General features: G+C 41.6%; 1 protein-coding gene across 1 annotated transcript in view; it reads left to right on the plus strand.

The window, feature by feature from the left end:
- Positions 1-6632: 6632 nt before the first annotated feature.
- The window catches only part of LOC137915850 (synergin gamma-like), a 28729-nt gene continuing 13240 nt past the window's right edge, over positions 6633-22121 (plus strand). The window contains exons 1-15 of the mRNA XM_068758969.1: positions 6633-6667; positions 9067-9107; positions 10146-10291; positions 10568-10695; positions 11462-11567; positions 11659-11770; positions 12610-13014; positions 14351-14617; positions 15751-15828; positions 15925-16121; positions 16569-16814; positions 16904-17043; positions 18212-18324; positions 18800-18862; positions 20031-20996. Coding sequence (XP_068615070.1) covers positions 6633-6667; positions 9067-9107; positions 10146-10291; positions 10568-10695; positions 11462-11567; positions 11659-11770; positions 12610-13014; positions 14351-14617; positions 15751-15828; positions 15925-16121; positions 16569-16814; positions 16904-17043; positions 18212-18324; positions 18800-18862; positions 20031-20996 — 3043 coding nt within the window. The remainder of the gene's footprint in view (positions 6668-9066; positions 9108-10145; positions 10292-10567; positions 10696-11461; positions 11568-11658; positions 11771-12609; positions 13015-14350; positions 14618-15750; positions 15829-15924; positions 16122-16568; positions 16815-16903; positions 17044-18211; positions 18325-18799; positions 18863-20030; positions 20997-22121) is intronic.

Consider the following 22121-nt stretch of genomic DNA (forward strand, 5'->3'; position numbering starts at 1 on the left):
CATGAAAGAGGACAATGACGGCAGCAGCTTTATACAGCAATCCACTGAGGCTGAGAAATGAATGGGAGAAGAGCAGCGAAGAGGCTCCCACTCTAGTACCATCAAGGTGAGTTTAGATAAAAAGGGGCGTGTGTCGTTCACACAAGGTCGAAGGTCATTTGGGTTCTTTTACCCCAAATAGTGAAGGAATATGGCAATAGCTGCAAGGTGGCTAAAGAGCGGCGCAGTCACTTCTGGGGGAGCTGCCTTGGGTTCAGTTCAGCCACTCCTGCAGTCATCGTCCTCCCATCGCCCTCCGCTTTCAGCGTCATCACCAAGTTTATGAAGCAGATTCACAAAGACGTGTGAATGTGGAATCTGTGTCCATTTCGTACGACCAAACACAACCTGCTAGTTGAGCTGGTTGCATCAGGATGGGAAGGGATGACATCGGGCTGCAATCTAGCAGGAAAACGTTTTATATGCAGCCCATGTTTTTATGCAACTAAATGCCCTTTGAACCATCCAAACCCTGAATGTTTTAAGTGTTGAAGATCCAGTCTCATGTTCAATATTAGGTCATTACTTTGTTATTACTATGTTGGTTTGTGACTGTTATAGACACATCATCTGCCATCTGATCAGAGGGCACCCATACTTGTGTGACGGGGCATGATTTTTTTTTCCTCATAATGTATTATTTTTGTATAAAATTGAAATCAATCATAAATCATTATTTATACTTTCTGAGAAAATATTGATATTTCAAGTAAAGTTTTTCCCCCCTTCCCTCCAAAATGAATTCATGGTTCGGTCATTTTGTGTACAAAAAGTATAAATTTATTCTTTAAAAAATGCAAGCATACATGAAATATAAAGATGCTCAATAAAAAGTTCAAAATGAGAATTATGAGCACTAAAAGTGTATTAAAAGCATCAAAAGTAAAGTTACTCATTACGCAGAGAACTCCTTCCTCATTATTACTGCTAAATGTAAAAACAAGGTTTAGGGTCAGATCAGTAGAGCTATTTGATGTATAGCTGGGATGCTTAGTAATACTATAGAATCTATATATTAAACATTACGTGTTATGTGTCATATTGAAGTTCATGTGCTACGGTATTTCTGCCTGATAAGTAAATATTCTCTTTGAAGTTCATAGATCTAAAGTACACATTACATCTCAAGTTCACTGAAGCCAACATAATATGATAACATTTTTCATCGCAGCCTTTATCTGACATAAAACAAAGACCCTACAGAAAGCCTAATTCTGATTTTCAATTCCTGTAATAACTAGAAGCAGAATTAATTTGAGTTTTATGTCAAGGTAAGGGCCACATTAATTTAATGATGTCAAAGCATTGTTTGCTTTTAATTTACAAGTACCACGCAGCTGTATACATAATTATACAAAATGATACATCATTTATTGGATCCTGTTTTTGATCTCCACCACCTCCGTTGAGAAAGATTTTTCACTATGTTCATCATTTGTTGGTGTGTGCGGGACAATGAGAGCGAGCAATTGCAAGCTCAGGTAACAATTTCCTGTCATTTTATGCCAGAGTTTAAAGCATTAAACATCTAATATCCAACTGGGTTGAGGTTTCCAGGACTTCACTCTGCGTTTCCGTCGCTGCGTTGACCTGCAGCTCCATCAGGGACCCTGCTGAGGCAAGCCTTGTAAACCACTGATGTTGCTCTATTTGCTTCTCAATGAAGCCTTTGATTTTCACACCCAGGAAGCCTTTAAAGATTGGACCATGTCCCCTTTACTCTTTTCTCTAAGAAACCAAAACACCATGAGGCTCATTAGCATCAGTTAGAGTTTGAAATACAACACAAAATTCTTTAAAGATTTAAAGATTTAGCTGTGAATTAGGGTTACAACCACGATTTCCCTCTGTGCTGGATATATTTCTGGCTGTAAACGAGTTTATATTTGCTAACTACTCACTGCTATTAATATAAGGTTTCTTGGAAATGTTCCCTCCGGAGCTGCATTTGTTTCATCAAAACCTTGAGGAACGACAGGATCACTGGCTCTTCCTTTAAATTCCACCTGAAAGGAAATCATTACGAAAGAAGCACATGTATATTTATGTATAATAATAATAATAATAACAAGTACTACTGATAATTATATCACCTGTGCCGTTACCACACAGGTTAACTAGGTATTAATAATAATGTTTACATTATAGGTGTTTTATAAATGGCTTATTATGCTTCACCATTGACATCTTTGCAGTAGAGCTAAACTCTGAACTCCCCTCACTGCTTTAAAAAAGGTGACGTTTATTTAGAAAAACCACATGGTTATAAAAGATAACGCTGCGTTGATAGCACTTCTGTCTATGTATTTACATGACTAGATTTGCAACACAGTGATGGTTTTGTTTCCTTTGCCGTGTATATTGTGTCCTCAGTATGGTACATACACAAACATGGCAAAGTGAAAGCATCAGAGGTTATAAATGATAAGAGCACAGATGACACCATTAACACAACAGAGAGAGATATGAGTTAGTAGAGGCTCTGTTAGAGAGAGTATATCTGCTGCTGCTGCTGCGGTGAAGACGGACCTAAAGACAGTCCAAGGCTGGCGAGGTCAACCCGGGTAGCGAGATGTCACTCCGGAAATAGGGGACGGAGACAAAGAGGCAGAAAGTGGAAGCTCCAGGGTGAATGTGGCCGTGTGTTTAGCAGCGCCAGAAGAAAGGGCACTACATCAACTCCAGCTGAGGCCCAAGCCTACCCGGCAGGGGTCAAGGGTCAGGAGGCCGCGCTCTGCCGGGGATAATCGGTCACTGCGGCCAGAGTTAACGCCAAACTTTCTATGGAGAAATAGATGCACATGTATGGAGCTGTTCCGACAGGAGTCTTCCATCAAAAGCCCCCCAATCAAGGAGGCCTCTGTTGTGCTCCTGCACAGTCATGGAGATCAGTCGGGCTTCCGCAGTAACAATTAGTACCCTTCGCCGTGCATCGCCACCAGCACCACCTACAGTGACAGATAGCCCGGACCCGGGAAAAGATTTGTGGCTTTTGATCTCAAGTCAAATCATTCAGTTCAATACGACTCATTAGCATTCACTGTTTCACTTTTGATGATGAATGTCTTTAATCACTCTCCATCCATCCATCCTTCCATCCATCCATCCACCCATCCATCCATCCTTTTTCTTGCTGCTTTTTCCACCTTTGTGGGTCAGTTGCTGGAGTCTATCCCAGCTGGCTATGGGCGAGAGGCGGGACACACCTTGGATGCGTCGCCACACAGAGACATACAACCATTCATGCACACACTCACACATTACAGACCTAAGTTGCACGTTTTTGGAGATGGCAGGAAACTTGGAGAAAACCCTCGCAGATTCAGAGAGAACATTTAAACTCCTCACAGATGGGATTCAATCCCGGTACCTTCTTGCTGCGAGGCGACAGTGCTAACCACTACACCACTACGCCGCCACACTCTTCATCAAACACATCATTCAAATACAGTATAATACAAACAGGTTGTGCTGTCAGAGTATTTCATGTAATACAGAGTAGTCAAGGAAGTCCAGCAAACAAAAGACTAATTAAAGAGGGAAAATAAAAATGTTGATGATAATAATCTCATTTATTGCAGTCTGTAGAAATTCCATTAGGAAGCTCTGATATTTCCTCATCCCCTTGATGCAACTTTTAGAAATCCATCTGAGGACAGAGGGCTCTGATACATTTCGCTGAAAACCCTGTCTCGTTCTTGCATGTTTCCCCCACGTTTAATACAGGTGAGATTTCCCTTTCTAAGGAAATCATGCAAGAGTAATGATTGATATCAATATTAGAGACAATGTGAAACGGTTCAGATGAATCTCTGCAGGTGAAAGTGTGAGTTTGTTTCCACCACAGACAGCCTAAATCCAATTGATTTACATCTAAGGCTGAAAAACTGTAAGAAGCCCTGGTGTGGAGGAATCCTGACAGATTGATGTTGTCATGCAGATGCTGGATTCTGGATGGTTAATGATTTATGAGGACCGGCGGGATGCCCAGAATGGGACCTGGGTTAATATTCACCTTTTCTCGCCGGACCTCCTCTCTTGGGGGGCTGCCCACAGCCAGTCTGGACCGAGGGGACTGTGACAAACCGACTCAGCTGTCCTCCAGCTAAACCCGAGACACACAGCAGGGAGGGGAGCTCATGCTCTGCTCCGGGAGGCCTGTGAATGGGCCCAGAGAAGAGGAGGTGATGGAGGACTGACGAGGCCTCATCGCCTTTTAATGAGTTTTCAATAGGAGCAATAAAGAGCAGCAGAAATGATCTGAAGTGCAGAAATGAGCTGAAATGTGTGTGCTGGGGCAAACCAACCACACACATTTCAGTTGCTTGCTTTGCTGAAGAGCTTGACATTAAATGCTGTCTGCTGAAGAGAGAAAGATTTACCTGTCCGAACATAAAATGATCAATAACACTACTTATTTAGAAAACAGTAGATTGAAACGCAAGTGTACCCCCATTTAAAAAAAGAAAAACCTTGATAATATCCGCAATCTGGATCCAATCTGGACAAAATTCAGTGGTAAGATAGAGGACCCCACCCTACATGATTATTCAAAATTCCATAAAAATCGGTCAATAATCAACCGAGATATTGAGGAACACATTTTGAAGCTCCATTTGCTGCAATGTTAATGAAAATTTCAAAATGATCCAGAATCCAGGATCTCTTCAAAAATGTAATAATATTTTTCTGGTAACATTCCCAAGATTTCCTGAAAATGTCATCAAGATCAGTCTGTAACAATTTGAGTTATCTTGTCAGACAGACAGACAGACTGATAAATGACGGCAAAAACATAACCTCCTCGGCAGAGGTAATAATCCAAATAAAAAACATTTCCCCCACCTTCATAGAATCTGTACAAACAATGGTTTACTCTTTAAGATCTTAATTATTTGTTACAATAATGATTGTGTGACGGTGGCGCAGGTGGTTGAGCGGATATAATAGAGAGGTTGGCAGTTTGATTCCAGGCTCCGGCACCGGTGTCCGCTGGTGTTGTGTCCTTGGGCAAGACACTTCACCCACATTGGCTGTGTGAATGTGGTGAGCGAGTGAATGTCAGGAGGCCTGCCTTGCTTCTGTCAGTCTGCCCCAGGGCAGCTGTGGTTACAACAGTAGTAGCTTCACCACCACCAAGTATGGAGGGAATGAATAATGTAAATTGTCTTATTATTATAAAAATTTAAACAGCAGTTTTCCCCCTATAGTTGCTCTGGTCAGTCTGAATCCTAAGTTGCTGTGTCGCCCCTCTGTCATGTATCTTTGCTGCTGAATAGAGCTGACCATAGAAAAGGTTGAGGTCAGAGCAGGTGATGGATCAGAGCAGGGTTTGTCATCCACTGCCTTACACTACACTCATTAAGCTGTAAATCTTTCACAACACTCTCTAAGACAATGCCAGAGAGACTTTCCTTGCCGCTCCACTTTGTCAGTGGTGAAACAAAGCATTGGCCAACTGAATCCCTGTCAGTAACGCATAAAAGCCTCATCACTTTAAACAGCCTGTAAAAAGTAGTTTACAAGACATCAATAGGGAGATACAGGTGGCATCAATACAGAACGTATCACCTTTTAATGAGATAGAAGACCTTTATCTGCACTCTAATTTTATTCCACCTCACAATCTACACCCATTCATCCTCATTCAGGACAACCTCTCTACAAAATGTGCGAGGTCATGTTCTGTGAAAGCAGGCTCAATTATTTTATTTATAATATATACAGGTACATACATTTCGGCATAGTATTACTTTTGATATGTAAAATATACCATTAAGACAAGGACTATTCGTGTGGGTATCTTTCATGTAACAACTGATGTACGTTCACTCAAATGACTTTTAGGTCTTTTTTTATTTTATTTTGTGATGATTTTTTTTAATGTACGGTCACGGTGCTGTGAACTCTGTCACGATGCAAATGAAACCAAACTGTAAACAAGCTCAACACTGACATCTGTTGGTAAACATTGGTCAATGTTTGTATATTTGTAATGTACCAAAGCTAAACTTTGTTATACCATATATACTTTGTTGTTTGAGTGTTATAAGAGTCAATATATTATTAATTTAGCTGAAAATGTTTGTTAAAATTGTCTTTTGCAAAGTTCTGTATTCCAATTAAAATACAATGTATTTTGCATTTAATATGTAGGCCAATGCTACTTTTTTTATTATTATTGCTGCAGAAGTTTAAATTGGCGCTAATAATAATTATTTATTTACCGTGTGTTGTAAAATATATCTGCTCGAAGTGTTGCCTTAGTGGGAAACATTTGTTGGTCCTTTTTTGATTTTCAGTGTAGTGACTGCATTTTCCACGTAAATCAGTGTTTGAATGTTTTTTTTCAAAGTAACATTGTTTTTAAAATATAGCATGACAGAAGTAGAAAAATGGATTTAACGGAAATTGATTATTCAAGCAAGTGAGTGAGATTATAAATTTGAGATGATAAATTTCTTTCATTGTCAGGTTTTTTGGGCGGACAAGCCCGAAAGCTGACTTGTGCCTGAAAGACAATGCTTAGGGCTACAAACTAGAGTTTTCCCTGTGCTGACGTCACCCGCTTATTATTGACTGCTTGTTTCAAGATGGCGCTGCGTCCTGGATCTGGGGGAGGCAGCAGGTATTTTACCCCTTTAAAGCCCAGCTTGTCGTTGAAGACTTTGTGAAACGCCCGCCTCTGTAGCCGGGTAGCGGCACGCTAATCACACAGACGAACCGCAGGACCAGCAGCAGCGGCGGGCTGAGCTGTCGAGGAAGGCGGCTGGAATGAGATGGCTGGTTGTCAGGTGTCACAGCTAGCGCTATGTTAGTGGGAAGCTAATACAAGCTAGCTGTCTCTGCTGTCTGTCAGTGCGCTGGGTGGAGACAAACATTTATAAAACATTTATATACACCAACTACTGATTTTTTTTCAATTACATTTTTATTCGTAATAATGCCTGAAGCTCGTGGAATCCATTGTTATAAATATAGTACAATATACGTGTGCAAATGAATGAACGCTCATCGCTGCTGTAGCATTGCTACTGGGCAGCTAATAGCTGTGCCTTTTACGGGCCTTTTTGGACGCCTGATGTGTTTATATCTGGTTTTGCTTTTTGACTAATACATTTTCTGACACGGCGGTGTCTGGTAGCTTGTTGGTTTTACCACTGAGTATATAAGAAAGGGCGACAGATGGGAAGAAGTAAAGATTTCAGCCTCATAATCCCACTTATCTTCAGCAGTTAGCATGCCCTGCATTATCTTTAATTACAAAGTATTTGTTAGTAATTCAACCTTGTCACACGTGCAGAATCCATCTGTCTTGAGTAAATAGTGTCACATACAGGCGCCATGAGTATTCAAGAGGGGTTGTCAAAAGGATGAAGCAGCCAGACTCATGATTCATTCATAAACGGAACTCCATCAGCTTGAATAATGAATATGGTCTCAACTATCCTGGAGATAATGATCTGATGGGTGAAACCGAAGCCAATGAGGTGACATTAGAGAAAAAAAAGAAGTAAAGACCTGGTGGTGATCCATCGGCGGTCATTGGATGGGCTCCAGTGTGCTGAGACTGATGCCGGTTTAGTTTTATTTTGGTGTTGTCCACTTGATGTCAGCAAATAGTCATAGTAGAGTTGGAAACAGGAATCTGCCAATGCTTGTTTTCACTTCATCAAGACTTAAGAGTTTTAGCCTGTTGCAGATATAATGATATGATAATAAAGCTTGAATACAATTAAACCTGTCAGGATTGGAAACAGCATTGGTCTACAGAACGGCATCCAGAAATGTTTGTGGCCTGTCTGGATGGTTTCGATCATTAGAGGTCATCAGAGACTTTAGTTACATTTGGGCCTGAATAGAAATAACTTGGTCCCCCAATAGCTGACCTTGATACTCTTTGCTTAGTGCTTTGGTGTAAAGCTGGACTGACTTGTCAGGAGGTTCCTTCTGATTCTTAAAGGCCTGCTTCTCAGCACAGAGCCTGTTACAGTCAGTCCAAGTTTGCGTGTGGAAATGAAACACTACAAAGTTTGTTATTTTTGGGATTAGTTGTCAGGGAACTGGTGTTGAATCTGGTTTGGTGAAAAGGCTGAAACTGTTTTTCTTTGCATGACAAAGGCTTATTTCTAGGCTTGTACTGTTCCCATAGCGTTAGCTTAGCAGTGGGCATATAGCGTTACTCTCGTCTGGCTGCAGAAAAGGGCATATGGTCCGTCTACTCAAAACCACTGGACAGAATAAATATTCACATGTACTGTGTAGAGGCCCTAGAGCTGTGCATCCCATATTTTTTATGTGTATTTCAGTTTATATGGAAATACAATAGAAAGCCTTTATTGTCATTGCATAGTGGATATACAATGATATTAGCAGATTATATGATTGTCATGTCAGTTTGTTCACCATTAGTTGGTCTAATTGTCTCATTTGCTGGGTACCTAGTCTCATCGCTTGTGCCCTGACGCCACTGTTGCTTTTATACACCCATTTTACATTGATTAATGTTTGTTTAATATGTATTTTTTGTTTATATGATTCATATTGATTTGTTATTATCTGTTAAAGCACTTTGGGAATTTTATTTCTAAAAAAAGTGCTATATAAATAAAGCTTATTATTATTATTATTATTATTATTCAAATAAAGTGAGGGCAACTGTGTCTTCTAACACAAATATTTGACATTTGTTTGGGCAGATTTAGGGATTTTATGTTTATTCCTCTAACATAAACGTGATCTGGGAATATAGCCAACAGTTTTTTCAACCTTTACTCACACATGACATGTAGTTGTGCCTTTTGACATTTTGAATTTCCTACTACTAATTACTGTAGTTTCCATGGGAATATTCATGTGTATCTTGATGTATACATAGATTTGAACTGTTCAACTCTACAGTGCGCATGAGGAAATTTCTGTTTCTCATGGAAAGAGTTCCTCAAACATGCTGTGAAGTACTATTGTGTGTTTCTTTACTCAACCTTTTGATGTTATAACCTGTATTGTTTCTTTTTCTCCCCTCAGCTTCATGTATCCTGTCGGAGGGGCTTTGGGTCCTCCTCAAGGTCAGTCTGTCTGAAGTGAACATCACCATCTCCTCTTCCCAAGTGTTTGTTTCTAATAGCTTATCTGATTTGTTTGGATTCCTAAACTGATTTATAATTCTTTTTGCTGCATTTTCATTTTACGATTTAAAGACACAATCTTATGAAAATGCTGCAGATTGTTGCAGTGACGTAACGACACCAAAAACTTCCAATGCAATAATGTCAACAATCAAAAATCCATCAAGATAACGACGACAAAGAGAACTTGAATATCATTGGTACGTTCAATAGATGTGATGGGGCTCATTGCTATTATAGATATTCATATATCTTAGTGTTTTTGGGGTCTTTGACCTTCAGAATCCCTCTTCATTTGGTGTCGTATGGAGAGTTATCCAGATGTAGCTCACAGACGGGCCATCCGTGAAAGCTCTGTGGGCTGCCTCCGACCTCACAGACTTGTTCGTGGCAAGACCATGAAGGATGACTGAGATGCTGCCAGTCATAGGATTCCAGGGCAGCAGAGACTTTTAACCTGAAATTAAGACGCTCAACTCGTTCTTTAAACATTTATAAAGTTCAGCTGCAACTACGTAAAGTCGTTCCTGCCTTCTTGCACCTCCCAGAGGACTTGTCCGATCACTGAAGTGTGTTTCAGAAGGCCAGACACTCTGGGGATCCTGCTCTTCTCGATGGAAGGAGTTATTTTACCTGTCATGTCGTATCTTGCTTGTTACCCTGAGCAGTGAGATTGCTTTTTACTGACTGATGTTTTCAGAGCTCACTCTCAGCACAGCTCATACAGTATGTGTGAAAACAAACGCACTTTTCCAAGCTGTCACAGTAATCACCAGAAAAACAGATTTATTGTTGCTTAGCCTGCCTTTTTCAAGTAGTCATGGAAAATGATTTGCAATAGTGAATCATGTCCAGACTCTTGAGGCTTTAAAAACAAACTTTAAAATGGGGTTTCTTTCATGTTTCAAAGACAAATGAAGTGAACTGTTCTTTGTCGTTCCTGCGGTACATTGCAACTGGTTATGTTTGTGTCTGCAGGCATGGTGCCGATGCAGATGCAGCAGCAGCAGCAGCAGCAGCAGCAGCAGGTCTTCCCTATGGTTCCTGTTATGCAGCCTGGCATACAAGGAATGATGGGAATGAACTTCGGTGGGCAAATGCCCCCAGGAACACTTCCTATGCAGGTAAGCTTGAGAATCTTTGGAGTATGACGTTGTCCGACACACAACATCCTTTTTATTTTATTATTACTATTTTTTTTAAACAAAGTTGCACATCTAGTGCTTCTCTAATGGAGGCTGCTGCTTTCAGTTTTATTATTTTGTTTTTTGCAATATTCCTTCCGTAGGCTCTGATTTATGCATGCATAATAATGACTCCTTTTGTACGGTAGCCGCGGGTCCACACTCTACGCTTCCTAATCAGTCTAGTCACACATGTTTTCCTCATGTGTCCGACAGGGTGGGATGACGATTGGGATGCAGACCCCTGGGATGCAGTTCCTGGGTCAGCCACAGTTTATGAGCATGAGACCTGCTGGACCCCAGTACACCGCTGACATGAAGAAACAAATGGCTGAAGAGCACCAGTAAGACTAACACGGTTCTGTTTTACGTTCGTTTGTGTCGAGCCTGTAAAAGCACGATGGTTCATGTCTGTACTTGTGTAATTGAACGAATGAGTAACCACAGCGAAGTCTGGACGACGAAAATGTCAATAGTGAGTCGTGACACATCTGAGTGTTGCCTGCCTGTCACCGTGATGCATCACCGGTGCACTGGGCGTGCACGAAGCATGCCGGTGCTTTCACACATAAATAATTGATAAAGTTCTTTATAAAACTTTATCAAACAGACTAAAATGGTCCGAGTATACTTGATGCTGTTCTATGAGAACAATTTAGATTCCTTAACCTTGTGTAATAGCCAAAGTAATGTCCTTAGAGGTTGCAGCCGCTTAACTGAAATGATGCCATTTATGCTTATGAATAATAATTATTATTATTCTTATGAAACAAAAAACACCTCTTCCAAAACAGAAAAGAACTGTAATGCAATTTTGATATTAAGTGTGACAAATACACGAAAATAAATATGAAAATTCTATATTATAATGTAAAATATTTTGCCTTTTGTGTAATGATGAAATTCTTACACTTGATTGTTCTGTATTTTACTGTCAGCCTCTGAAACGCTTTTGCTCAGCGCTTGTATTTATTTATATTTAATAAGTAATAATCAACTGAGCTTTTATGATAGAGATCATAATGTATGCCATTGTCTTGCTTTGCTCTTTAGTTGTTTGAGATTTCAATTCATTTGGCATTTCATATAATGTTTGCTCACTTCTTTTAGGAAACGTCTTGAGCACCAGCAGAAGATGCTGGAGGAGGACCGGAAAAGAAGACAGTTTGAAGAACAAAAACAGAAGCTGAGGCTGCTCAGCAGTGTCAAGCCGAAGGTGAGATTCGTCACAATCTGTTTACTGTTTTTCAAAACTGCTGCCAATCTCGGCAGAAAGTGATCTATTTCTAATATTTATCTGCCTTCAGACAGGGGAAAAGAGCCGCGATGATGCCTTGGAGGCAATCAAAGGTAACCTGGATGGCTTCAGCAGAGATGCAAAGATGCACCCCACACCATCATCGCAGACTAAGAAGCCAGGTACCTGCACATCATCACTTTAGATGTCATCACTGGGTCATTCTGTGGTGTCGCCACCTTTTCTCTGTAGCTCCGTTGAAATGCTTCCATCCGGGAATAATGGCTGGTTCAGATGCAGGTTAGCGTGACGACTGGGGCTTTGCTGTCTGAGTATCAGACATGCAGCAAAGAGCAACACATGTTCCTGATCGCATCTCTTTCATCCCATTATTTTCACATCTGCCTCTTGACAGTATTATCCTCCTGAGACCCGGCCCGTTAGCATGTCCTCTGTAGTGGACAGTTGTCCATTACAGAGGACATGCTAACGGGCCGGGTCTCAGGTGGATATCACTCTGTATTTGTAGGATGGTGTTTAACATGGCACTCGTTAGCACTTTGTACCAAGAGATTTCACTCATTGTACCGTTTCCTTCCTATTTTAGAAAATAGGCCTGGCTTGAAGTGTAATTACAGATCCGAAGGTCAAAATGAACCTTTTCAAGCGTTAATAAAGTCCGTGTTGTGAGCAGTGTCACTAAAGATTGATTTTAACATTTAAACCTGTCAAATTGTTGCACTTGAATTATTTAATGATGAATAATTCCAATAGTTCCTCGAGGAAAAAGGCAAACATGAGAGAAAAGTCAGAAAAAAAAGACAAATTAATGTGACTAACCTTTTTATCCGAGGACCTATTATGTGAATCTTGCAGATTTAGAGGACTATTTATTGTTGACATTTGGGCACATTTTACGTCTCTACTCTTTCTAGCTTCTTTTGCAGTGCAGCCCTTGGTTCATTCTCCATTGTAGTGTTTTATGTGTTGTGCCATCATCATTATTTCTCCACTTTTGCAGACTCATCGCCTTCACACCCTTCTGTCTCCACTCACTCCCCCCCTTCTGCTTTGTTGGAGGACAGTGATGAATTTAGTGACTTTCAGGGGCCTTTAGACACCCCTGCCTCCTTCCCTCTGTCCTCCACCTCCGGTCTCTCCTCTCAGGCCCACGCCCAGCCTTTGTACGCGGCCCCCAAAACAGGTTTCTCTGAGGACGATGATGAGTTTAGTGACTTTGTTCAGGGTCCTGTTAATACTTTCACCACCTCCAGCCTCCACCTGTCTGCACAGGCCCAAGTCCAACCTTCACTCGACCCCTCTTCTTCTTCCTCCTCCCTCCCTCAGTCCCTCTCAGCCTCTGTGTCCATCCCCACTGTCACCCATCACTCTGCTGTCAACACCAGCTCCCAATCTACATTTCAAGGTAACTCTTTTTTTTTTTTGCTTTAGCGCCTCCCGTCCAATCCTCATCGGTTATACAGTAATTCATCATTTTCACTGGGAATGAATCTTGAGATTTTTGGCGTGTTTTGAGTTTTCTGCTGGTTTTGGCTTGTGTTGTAGTGAAAGCATGCAGGCAGCACAGCAGATGGCCTAGCTTTGTTAGCCTAGCTTTGTTAGCCTAAACCTTTTGAGATACACAATATCCCAAACTACAGAAATAAGGACTCTGAAATAGTTAAAATCATAATTTCAGCTTGCTGATTTTAAAAAAAAAGATTTTTGTAACCATTTAGTGTTTGATACTGGAGCTTTTAATGTTTGGTGTACTGATTGATGACTGACTATAATTTGTAATCTGCAGTCTAATCTCAGTGTGCAGTTGCTGCATGACAGCCCTCAGCCTCTAGAGTCTAGAATGATGGGACAAAGATCGCCTTCTGTCCAGTAAAATGCAACAGCTAGGCCGCTAACTCTCAGATATTTCTGACCTAGTTGTTTAGTATGTACAGTATAATAAGAAGATTAAATGGCAACAATGCTTAATTCTCGGGGAAATCAGAATATACTTTATATCTTAATCTGGGAAAGAAAGTTCTCTTGTTTAGATAATGTAGAATTCAAGTTGTTCCTTATGGCATCGGGCGTGTTTAATTAATAGAATATGATTCAATATGTGCAGCAAGGAATTTAAAGAACAGTGCAGAAAATATATGAATGGTGATTTTCCCTAAGCCTGTCACAGATTCCATCAGGAGCCCACGATTTTTCCTCACAACAGTTTCTCCATCTAGTTTACTTACTAAAGATACAGACTACAGATGCAAATGAGACCGTTGCAGTTAATCTGGTTTCCATCATGCAATAAGATCTCATGCCAGGATGCTTTTAAGCTAATGCGCTAGTTCTTTTTAATCTTCTAAATATATTTTTTACCTGCCTGTAAACACAGAAACATTTTCAGAGCTCCCACTAAAGAATCTTGTTGTTCTATTGTCTCTCACTCCTCAGTTTAACCTGAACACAGTCTTCTTTTCATACGCTTTTAATTTAAAAAGCAATTCCATTTTATATATATATATAAAAAAAGAAACAAGAACACAAATGTATTTGTGCATCTCGCCTCCGATATTTTATCTCAGTGGGGTTCTTAACTAAATTAATGTTAAGTGTCTCACAGATATTCTGCAAATACTCTTAAATTGTAGCAATGTGTAATTAAAGCAAAGTTTAATTGTCAATTTAGCCTCAAAATTGCAAACTTAAACTGTTGTGTACTGAAAATGTGTTATCAAGAAACCTTTTCCTCATCCACCTAGGCCCATCCCTGGAAGAGAAGCTATTCTCCTCATGCGATCTTACAGCTGATAAGACGGCCCAGGTTAGCTTTAAGTCCAGGCCATGTTTGGCTACCATGGGTCCTAGAGTTAAAGCCACAAACCAGTTTCAATCCAGCACTAAATCCAGGAACTGGGCTGTAGCCTCGGAGGACTTGAGTTCTATCTTCGTCACAGAAACGCTACCTAAGGCCACCCGTGTCACCCCTTCAGCTGCTGACCGACCACCTCAAACCAGTAGAAGCAGTGGTGAGAGAAGTGCCTGTTTTTAGCCTCTTTAGCTTCTTCTCTTCCCTGCTTTGCTGTAATAGTAAAACAGAAAAAAATGCAGCCATTTTCTGTCTGTCCTGGGGAGAGTTTATTTTTTATTTTTTACAACTAATCTATTATAAAGCTTGATCGAATCTATCGCTTTGCTTCATCATGATTTATGACATATATTTTACTGAGATTCACACTGTTGAAGACTATATACCATGAAAGGAAAATGTCCTGTCTTTTTCCATCACTAAATCTGTGGTTCCGTCTTTCACTTGCTTTCCCCGGTGTCGTTGCATATTGTCATATGTCTCCGCTCTTATTTCTGCCTGCTTTATCCCTCCCCTTACCTGAGGTCAGATTTCATTTTAGGGATGTGCCTTCGTAACTCTGCTCTCTTATTTCTGACCGCTTTAAACCTCTGCCTTGAGGTGAAATCTCATTAGATGAGCCTTCTCATGTTGGCGTTCTCTGCTCACACTGTGGAAATGGGCTGCATCTGTTGCGGTCCATTGGGTAATACCTGCTGACTCAATAAGCTGCTGTCCGTGTAACACCCTCTCAGAGAATGACCTCTGGTGCATGCTGACTGCTTTGGTTTCCCAGGGAGGCAGGTGCCGCTGGGGGTCCGAGCATAATGCAAGGCTGATTGTGCATGCCATTCGGCTTCTCCTTGGCGCTGTAATTTGTTTGTCCGCGTGCGTTTCCTTGAGGGAAATCTAGAGGCTCTTCATGGAGGCCGAAGAGATAAGATTCATTTATCTTCCCTAGACTGATGGGAGTATTATTTTCAAAGTGGCTGTCTGAATTAATAGAGGAAAAAATGAGCCATCACTTTTTTCTTTTTTTTAAATAATGTTTGTTAGTCTAAAATAAATGCTTATTTATGTCAGTATCAGCTGTTACAGCCTTGTCTTCTTATCTCTCCTCTCCTTGAAGCTGGAAATGCTTCAGAGACTGATTTATAGATCATCGTAACAGCACCATGCCTTCCAGACATCAGGCCTATTCTACTGAGTTTGATGCAAGCAGGGCTCAGCAGGCTTAGCAAATCATATGCCAGGACAAGACTTTAACTATTTGTGTGTGTGTGTGTGTGTGCGCGCGCGCACTTGTGACATCAGGTGTTGGCGTGTTCCCACAGCAAGAGCACATCCAACCCATGCTGCCAGCCTGGGTTTACGACGACAGCCTCGTCCCAGGTAAACATTTGCAGTATGATATTTCAGATTTTTAAATGCTATATTATGCATTGTGATTCATTAAAACAAATAAACGCTTTGTTTTTCTCCTTTTAGAAATGTTCAAGAAAGTACTTGAATTCACGATGACTCCTGCAGGAATAGACACAGCCAAGCTCTACCCAATACTCATGTCATCAGGTCTTCCCAGGGAAGCGCTCGGGCAAATCTGGGCTTCAGCCAACCGCACAACGCCTGGAATGCTGACCAAGGAGGAGCTCTATACTGTACTTGCACTAATTGGTGTGGCACAGGTAAACACAAATTATAGCCTTGGGACAAATTCACTTCTAGTCCCTGTAACTTCCACGGAGTCTCTTCATAAGCGCTACCCTCAAATTAAATGCAGCTAGAGATGGGGAGCAGGAGGCAGCATTGTGAATTAGCCCAGGGCGTGTGAAGCATTGTACGATGAATATATGTCTGGGTCCCCGTCAGCCAAGCTTACAAGCTACCACCTCTGGGATGATGAAAAGGTGCAGGCAGCTCCCGAATCACGGCGTGCCACTGCTTCCATGTGAGGAATAATAAGGCACCTTTGGTGACGTAAACCTTCAGGAGCCTTAAAACTGGGCACAACAAGTGGCATTTGATGTTTGTCTTTTCATTGGATTGGTTGAACAGCAGAAATTTGAAAGTATTTGTACAGTAAAACTACATTCACAGTTGTTTATTTAAAAACTGTTTCCATTTTTTCCCAGAATGGCTTCCCAGCAATGAATGTGGAAATCCTCAGTCAGTTCCCCTCTCCACTTATGCCCAGCATACCGGCCCTAGCTATGGCTATTGCTCCTGCCATGCCCCAGCACCAGCAGCCTATGATGACCAAGCCCCAGGTTTCAATGTCTATGCCTACACCTGCACCACCAGTCATTGCCATGACGCCTGCTGCACCCCCTCATGCACACACAACCCCTAGCTTCGTTGCCAGTTTCCCTCCAGCACAGGTAAAGGTGCCTTTAGTTCTGTGTTTTCCTTCTGTCATAATCTCAGATCCACCATAATTCACTTGTTAATCCCTAACCTATTGACTCAGGCCACCAAAGTGGATGATGATGACTTCCAGGACTTCCAGGAGGCTCCCAAGGCTGGAGCATCAGACAAGGCCTTCACTGAGTTCCAGGGAGAGTTGGGTGGAAGTTTCTCCTCAAACCTTACGCCTCAGCACCAAAACAGGTACAACCACGCATCAACACTGGGTCATTCTGAAATAGATTGTTCAATTGTACATTTCAAAATGCAGTTTTAAACCTACAGTGTGGAATTGTATAGATGAAACGCTCACACAACGCTGATTAACCCTATTAATGCCATATAAGACTCTCTGTATGTATAATAGTATAACAGAGTTGTTTTGGTTGGAAGTCTGCCACAGTTCGACCAGCAGCATATATCGATAATAATCAGAATGCTTGCTTTGTCTGTCATGGAGAGAAAGCTGAAGGCCAATTATCTATTGATAGAGAAAGGAGAACTGAAGTATTGCGTATCTATCGCTCCATAGGCGTTTTGTAATTCCCTCCGGTTTCTCCCCTAAAAATATACCATTCTGTTCCGTTTCAGCAATCTCAAAAGAATTCCCCGCAGTCTGAGGGCGCTGTCTGATTAAATGAGAGGCTGAAAAGCATATATTGGTTTGCCAGCTTGAACTGGCATGCAGAGAAAGGCTTTGAGGAAACTTAATATTTGCTGGAAAGTGAGTTTAGTGATTTCCTTTTGCGCTCGATTCCAGCTTGATATCAGAGAATGAAGTCGTTTTTTTTTTCTCCAAGTACAGCTTTGTTTTTTGATCCTTTTATAGGCAAATCAGAACAAAGAATGGAGGGTTTTCGTGTAATTTTATTAGTACTGATGCACTGTAAGTGCTTTTGTGCTTTCTGTTTGAGACGTATATGAAAATATTGATACAATTCTCATTACCGGTATAATTGTGCCGAGCTTTTTTAGCTGACCCTTGTCTTCACTTCAGACAAACGGATGTTTGAAATGTGAAGGAGATTGTTCTTGAAATCAGAATGACCAGATTTGGCAGCCTGTTGTGACGGTTCCACAAGAAATCAATGAGATCTAACAGATGTCCACAGAATATGTATGAAATTGTCTTTCTTAGCCATAACATGAACAACTCAGATATATTTAACAAGCTACCTTCAACTTGCATCAGCTTATAGCCATTACCTGTTCTGAACTTTGTGAAACGAAAAGGCTTTTAAGAAAAGGCCTCAGTTGGTCTCCAGACTCTTTGAGCCCTGCGCAGTTCAGCTCGGGTATCTTATGGGGATTAAGCTTTCCAAATACACTTCAAGCTTCCTGATTTCTGACTATAGCTATTGTGTCCCTGCAGCGCGCCTACCATCCTGACCCCAGTCACCGGTTCTGTCTCGTCCTCTGATAAGTATGCTGTGTTCAAGCAGCTGTCGGTGGATCAGCCTGCGGAGCCCTCAAAGCCAGGCTCAGGTAGCTTTCTGTCCTTCACACAGAGTCATGGTGTGTCAGAAGTATGGTGTGCTGCACATGAAATGCTTCACCCAGGCTGAACAATCGGGAAGGAAATATAAACAATGCTAAGATGTTTAAAGCCACACGGTTCACGACACAACTCCCCCTCCTCTCTGGTGCTATCTGCTCAGAATTCTAATTTGCCTTTTCACATATTTCACCAGGATTGAGAGGAGGAGTTGCATAGCTTCCTTTTCGGTCAACATACCACAGCATGTTTGACACAAGGCTCATTTTCAGGCTTAAGTTATGACACAAAGGCAAAATATTTGTGCTTCCCAAACAACAACAGAATGTATTCTCTTAGTAGCTATCTTCAGGTTAACAGAAGAACAAACGGGTGTATTTGTGGAGAATGTTACGCCATTAAGACTTGGCTAAGTGTCTTGTATTTGCTGTTCATGCAGTTCATTCTCTACTTTTTCCAATCCAGATACTGGAGACAAATATAGCGTGTTCAGACAGCTGGAGCAACCGGCTGACAAAAAGCTAGTTGGTAAGAAATTCAGTCGCCATTTATTACACTTTCCAAGTCTTACTTTGTCTATAAGAGAGCCACATATTCATATTAGCGGTTCCCTGGTCAGATTCCCTTGGCCTGAGATGTTCCCTGCAAGAACATGACTGAGGAACAGGAGAACCCTCAAAAACAAAAGGAGGTTTTAGCGATACATTCATTCTAATTACCTTTTTTTTTCTCCTCTTTGTAAACGTGTTAGGTCATTACAGTATCATGTCACTTTTGTTCCGTGTTTGCACTGTGCCCGGCTTTGCGAGCCTGTAGCGTTGATGCTAGTGTGTCTCCATCCCTGTTTCATTAGAACAGTTTCCGATGGGTACGACTCTTACAACTCCAGTAAGTCATGCTTTGCAGTGACCTTTCCTTGGCATTGTCAGACTCCATCTCCTTAATGAGCCCATTAGTTATCTCTTCTTCACCATACAAGCAGTAAGAGGAGATTCTCCTTTCGCTCTATGCATATAAAATACCACAGTGGATTAACAACCGCTGAAATGCAAGAATTCATCCTGACGATTTTTCTGTGTGGTTTATGATAATGACATGTTTAAAAAAAATGTGTTAATTTGACGATGTAAGAGATTATTAATTGCAAAAATACCGATTGAAGATTTGTCGTTTCTATAGATTTTTTGAAATGGCTCGCTTAAAAAAAGATCATTATATTACATATCTGCCCAAGTCCACTGACTTCTGTTGAAGTCTAATATTTACTGCAAAGTAGATAAATTTAACTCTACAGTATTAAACGTTTATAATGCATGTGCCGTTTCTGGATTATTTATTCAAACATGCATTTGGTTGTATCTGATGTGACTTTTGATCATTTCATTTGCACTTGTTCCTGATAGTTATGGCTGACGATATCTTGAAAGCTTTAATAGCTTGGTCAGCAAGTTGGCTTCAGTTGCATCCCTGGGCGAACTGTTACTAGTAAATGTCAGGGATTTTTAGTGTTAGGGACAAACTTATTTGTTAGTTCAGTTTTGAGGACTGTTCTATCATTTCCTCACTGCATGGTAATGTGTCTTTAGGTGACAGAGCTTCTTTGTGCAGTGATGCGTGCTGTTCTTTGGACACTGCAGTCCATACTTCATCATCAATATTTTTGTAATGATTGCAAATTGTTCTTTTGTGTTTGCAGGAGAGGGATTTGCAGATTTCAAGTCTGTCAGTGCTGATGATGGCTTCACAGACTTTAAAACGGCAGACAGCGTCTCTCCCCTAGACCCCTCAGAACAGACCAAGATCCTTCAACCCGCCTTTCCTTCTGCTTTCCCAAGCTCTCAGTCTCTACAACATCTTCCGCAGCAACAGCAACAGCCAGCAGTGTCTCTTCCTCAGCCCAGAAATCCTCTCAACATGGCTGACCTGGACCTTTTCTCTTCTATAGCGCCCTCTGTCCCTGTCCCCCCGGAGACAAAAGCCAGTACATTCCCCTCGGTGCCTGTGCCACCCTCTCTAGTTCTTCTGCCACGTGGAGCCAAACCTCCAGGGGGAGGTGCAGATGATTTTGGTGACTTTGCCCTCTTTGGCTCCTCCTCTGATGCTGCTCAATCAGCAGCAGCAGCAGGAGGATCCATGGCAGCGCCTCAGGATGACTTTGCAGACTTCATGGCATTTGGTAGTTCTGGTGGGGAGCTTAAAGGTGAGAGCAGCGTGAGGGTTAAAGGGGAGTCTTCCTCTCAGCAGCCGACTCAACAGAGCTCAGACAAGTATGACGTCTTCAAGCAGCTGTCTCTGGAGGGAGGCCTGGCCTATGATGACACTAAAGAGAGTGGCGGTGGCTCCTTTTCGTCTCTTAAAAGCGATACAGACGACTTTGCTGACTTTCAGTCCTCCAAGTTCTGCACAGCACTAGGGGCCTCGGAAAAGACTCTAGTGGACAAGGTGGCCGCTTTCAAACAGGCCAAAGAGGACTCCGCCTCTGTCAAGTCCCTTGATCTTCCATCCATTGGGGGCAGCAGCATGGGAAAGGATGACTCCGAGGACGCACTTTCAGTACAGCTAGACATGAAGCTGTCGGACATGGGCGGAGACCTGAAACATGTGATGTCTGACAGCTCTCTGGATTTGCCTGGCCTCTCGGCCCATCAGCCTCCTGCTACAGGTGAGGAACTGGTGCGATTGCTGTGGTGAGGCTCCATCAAGTCACACGCGCTATTAGTCCCAAGGCCAGCTATGACCTTGTGACCGCAAATCAAGGGGTCAAAGGGCAGGACAATGAGGCCCTAAGTGAATTGAATATGCTCAAATACTGATGACACGACTAAAGTAACATCTTTCATTCTACATTTCAGCTTTCATCGTATTTATGTTTATTTATTTTGAGTTATTGCAGCATTCCATCCTCTCTTAATTCCACTCCCTTGCTCCCTTCATGCATTATTGTAATGACAGAAAGGTCCTGGCCCACGTCTCTATCTCTATTTATTAGTTACAAGAATGGCGATGAGTGCTTGTTGACAGTCATTCATCAATGATGTCTCAGGCTGCGGTCTGCATGACTCAGATATTGTCCCTGTTTGTTGCGTCCACGCTGCAGCGGTGCAGGGTACCCTTTGTGTCCTCAGGCCAAACGGTGTGTCGCTGTGTGTGAGTGCGCGTGTGTGTTGTTGACGTGTTGACTTGATTGCAGATTTAGTGCAGGAGGTTGTTATGGTTGTTATGATCCTTTCGTTTATACTCATTTATTTTATTACGGGCAGCAATTTTCCACAAACATAAAAGCCATCATTCACCTTTTTAACTGCTGCCATTTGGTCTGTACTGAATAAATACCCTATAATAACGTTTTGACTAGCTGCACACAACTACAACAGGCTATTCTGAAATGGAGCAGCACTGAATCGTTTCACAAGAGCAGCTGTGATTTCTGGCACATCATTCATGTGCTAAAAATACCGTTTCCAGGCCAGATTGTTGATTATTAGTGTGTGTTCAGTTATTTTATTTTTTATGTCTGGGTATTATATTACCTTGCAGCATTTTAAGACTTTGCATGCAGTATTATTTGGCGATCATGAGATGTTTCCATAATAGAGTTCCCCCCTACCTCACATCCATGAACATGGAGTTAAAGTTTACCTACCGGTATATCCTTTTATCAAATCTTCTAGGTATATTCTGGCATATGACTTGGCAGCGCTTCATTTCCTCCTCCTCCCCAATGCTCACCATTTATTCATTCAACATCTCACCTTTCATGTCTTGACTCATGTTTCACAGGAAATGC

Source organism: Brachionichthys hirsutus, unplaced genomic scaffold, assembly GCF_040956055.1.
Source record: "Brachionichthys hirsutus isolate HB-005 unplaced genomic scaffold, CSIRO-AGI_Bhir_v1 contig_988, whole genome shotgun sequence".
Lineage (NCBI taxonomy): Eukaryota > Metazoa > Chordata > Actinopteri > Lophiiformes > Brachionichthyidae > Brachionichthys > Brachionichthys hirsutus.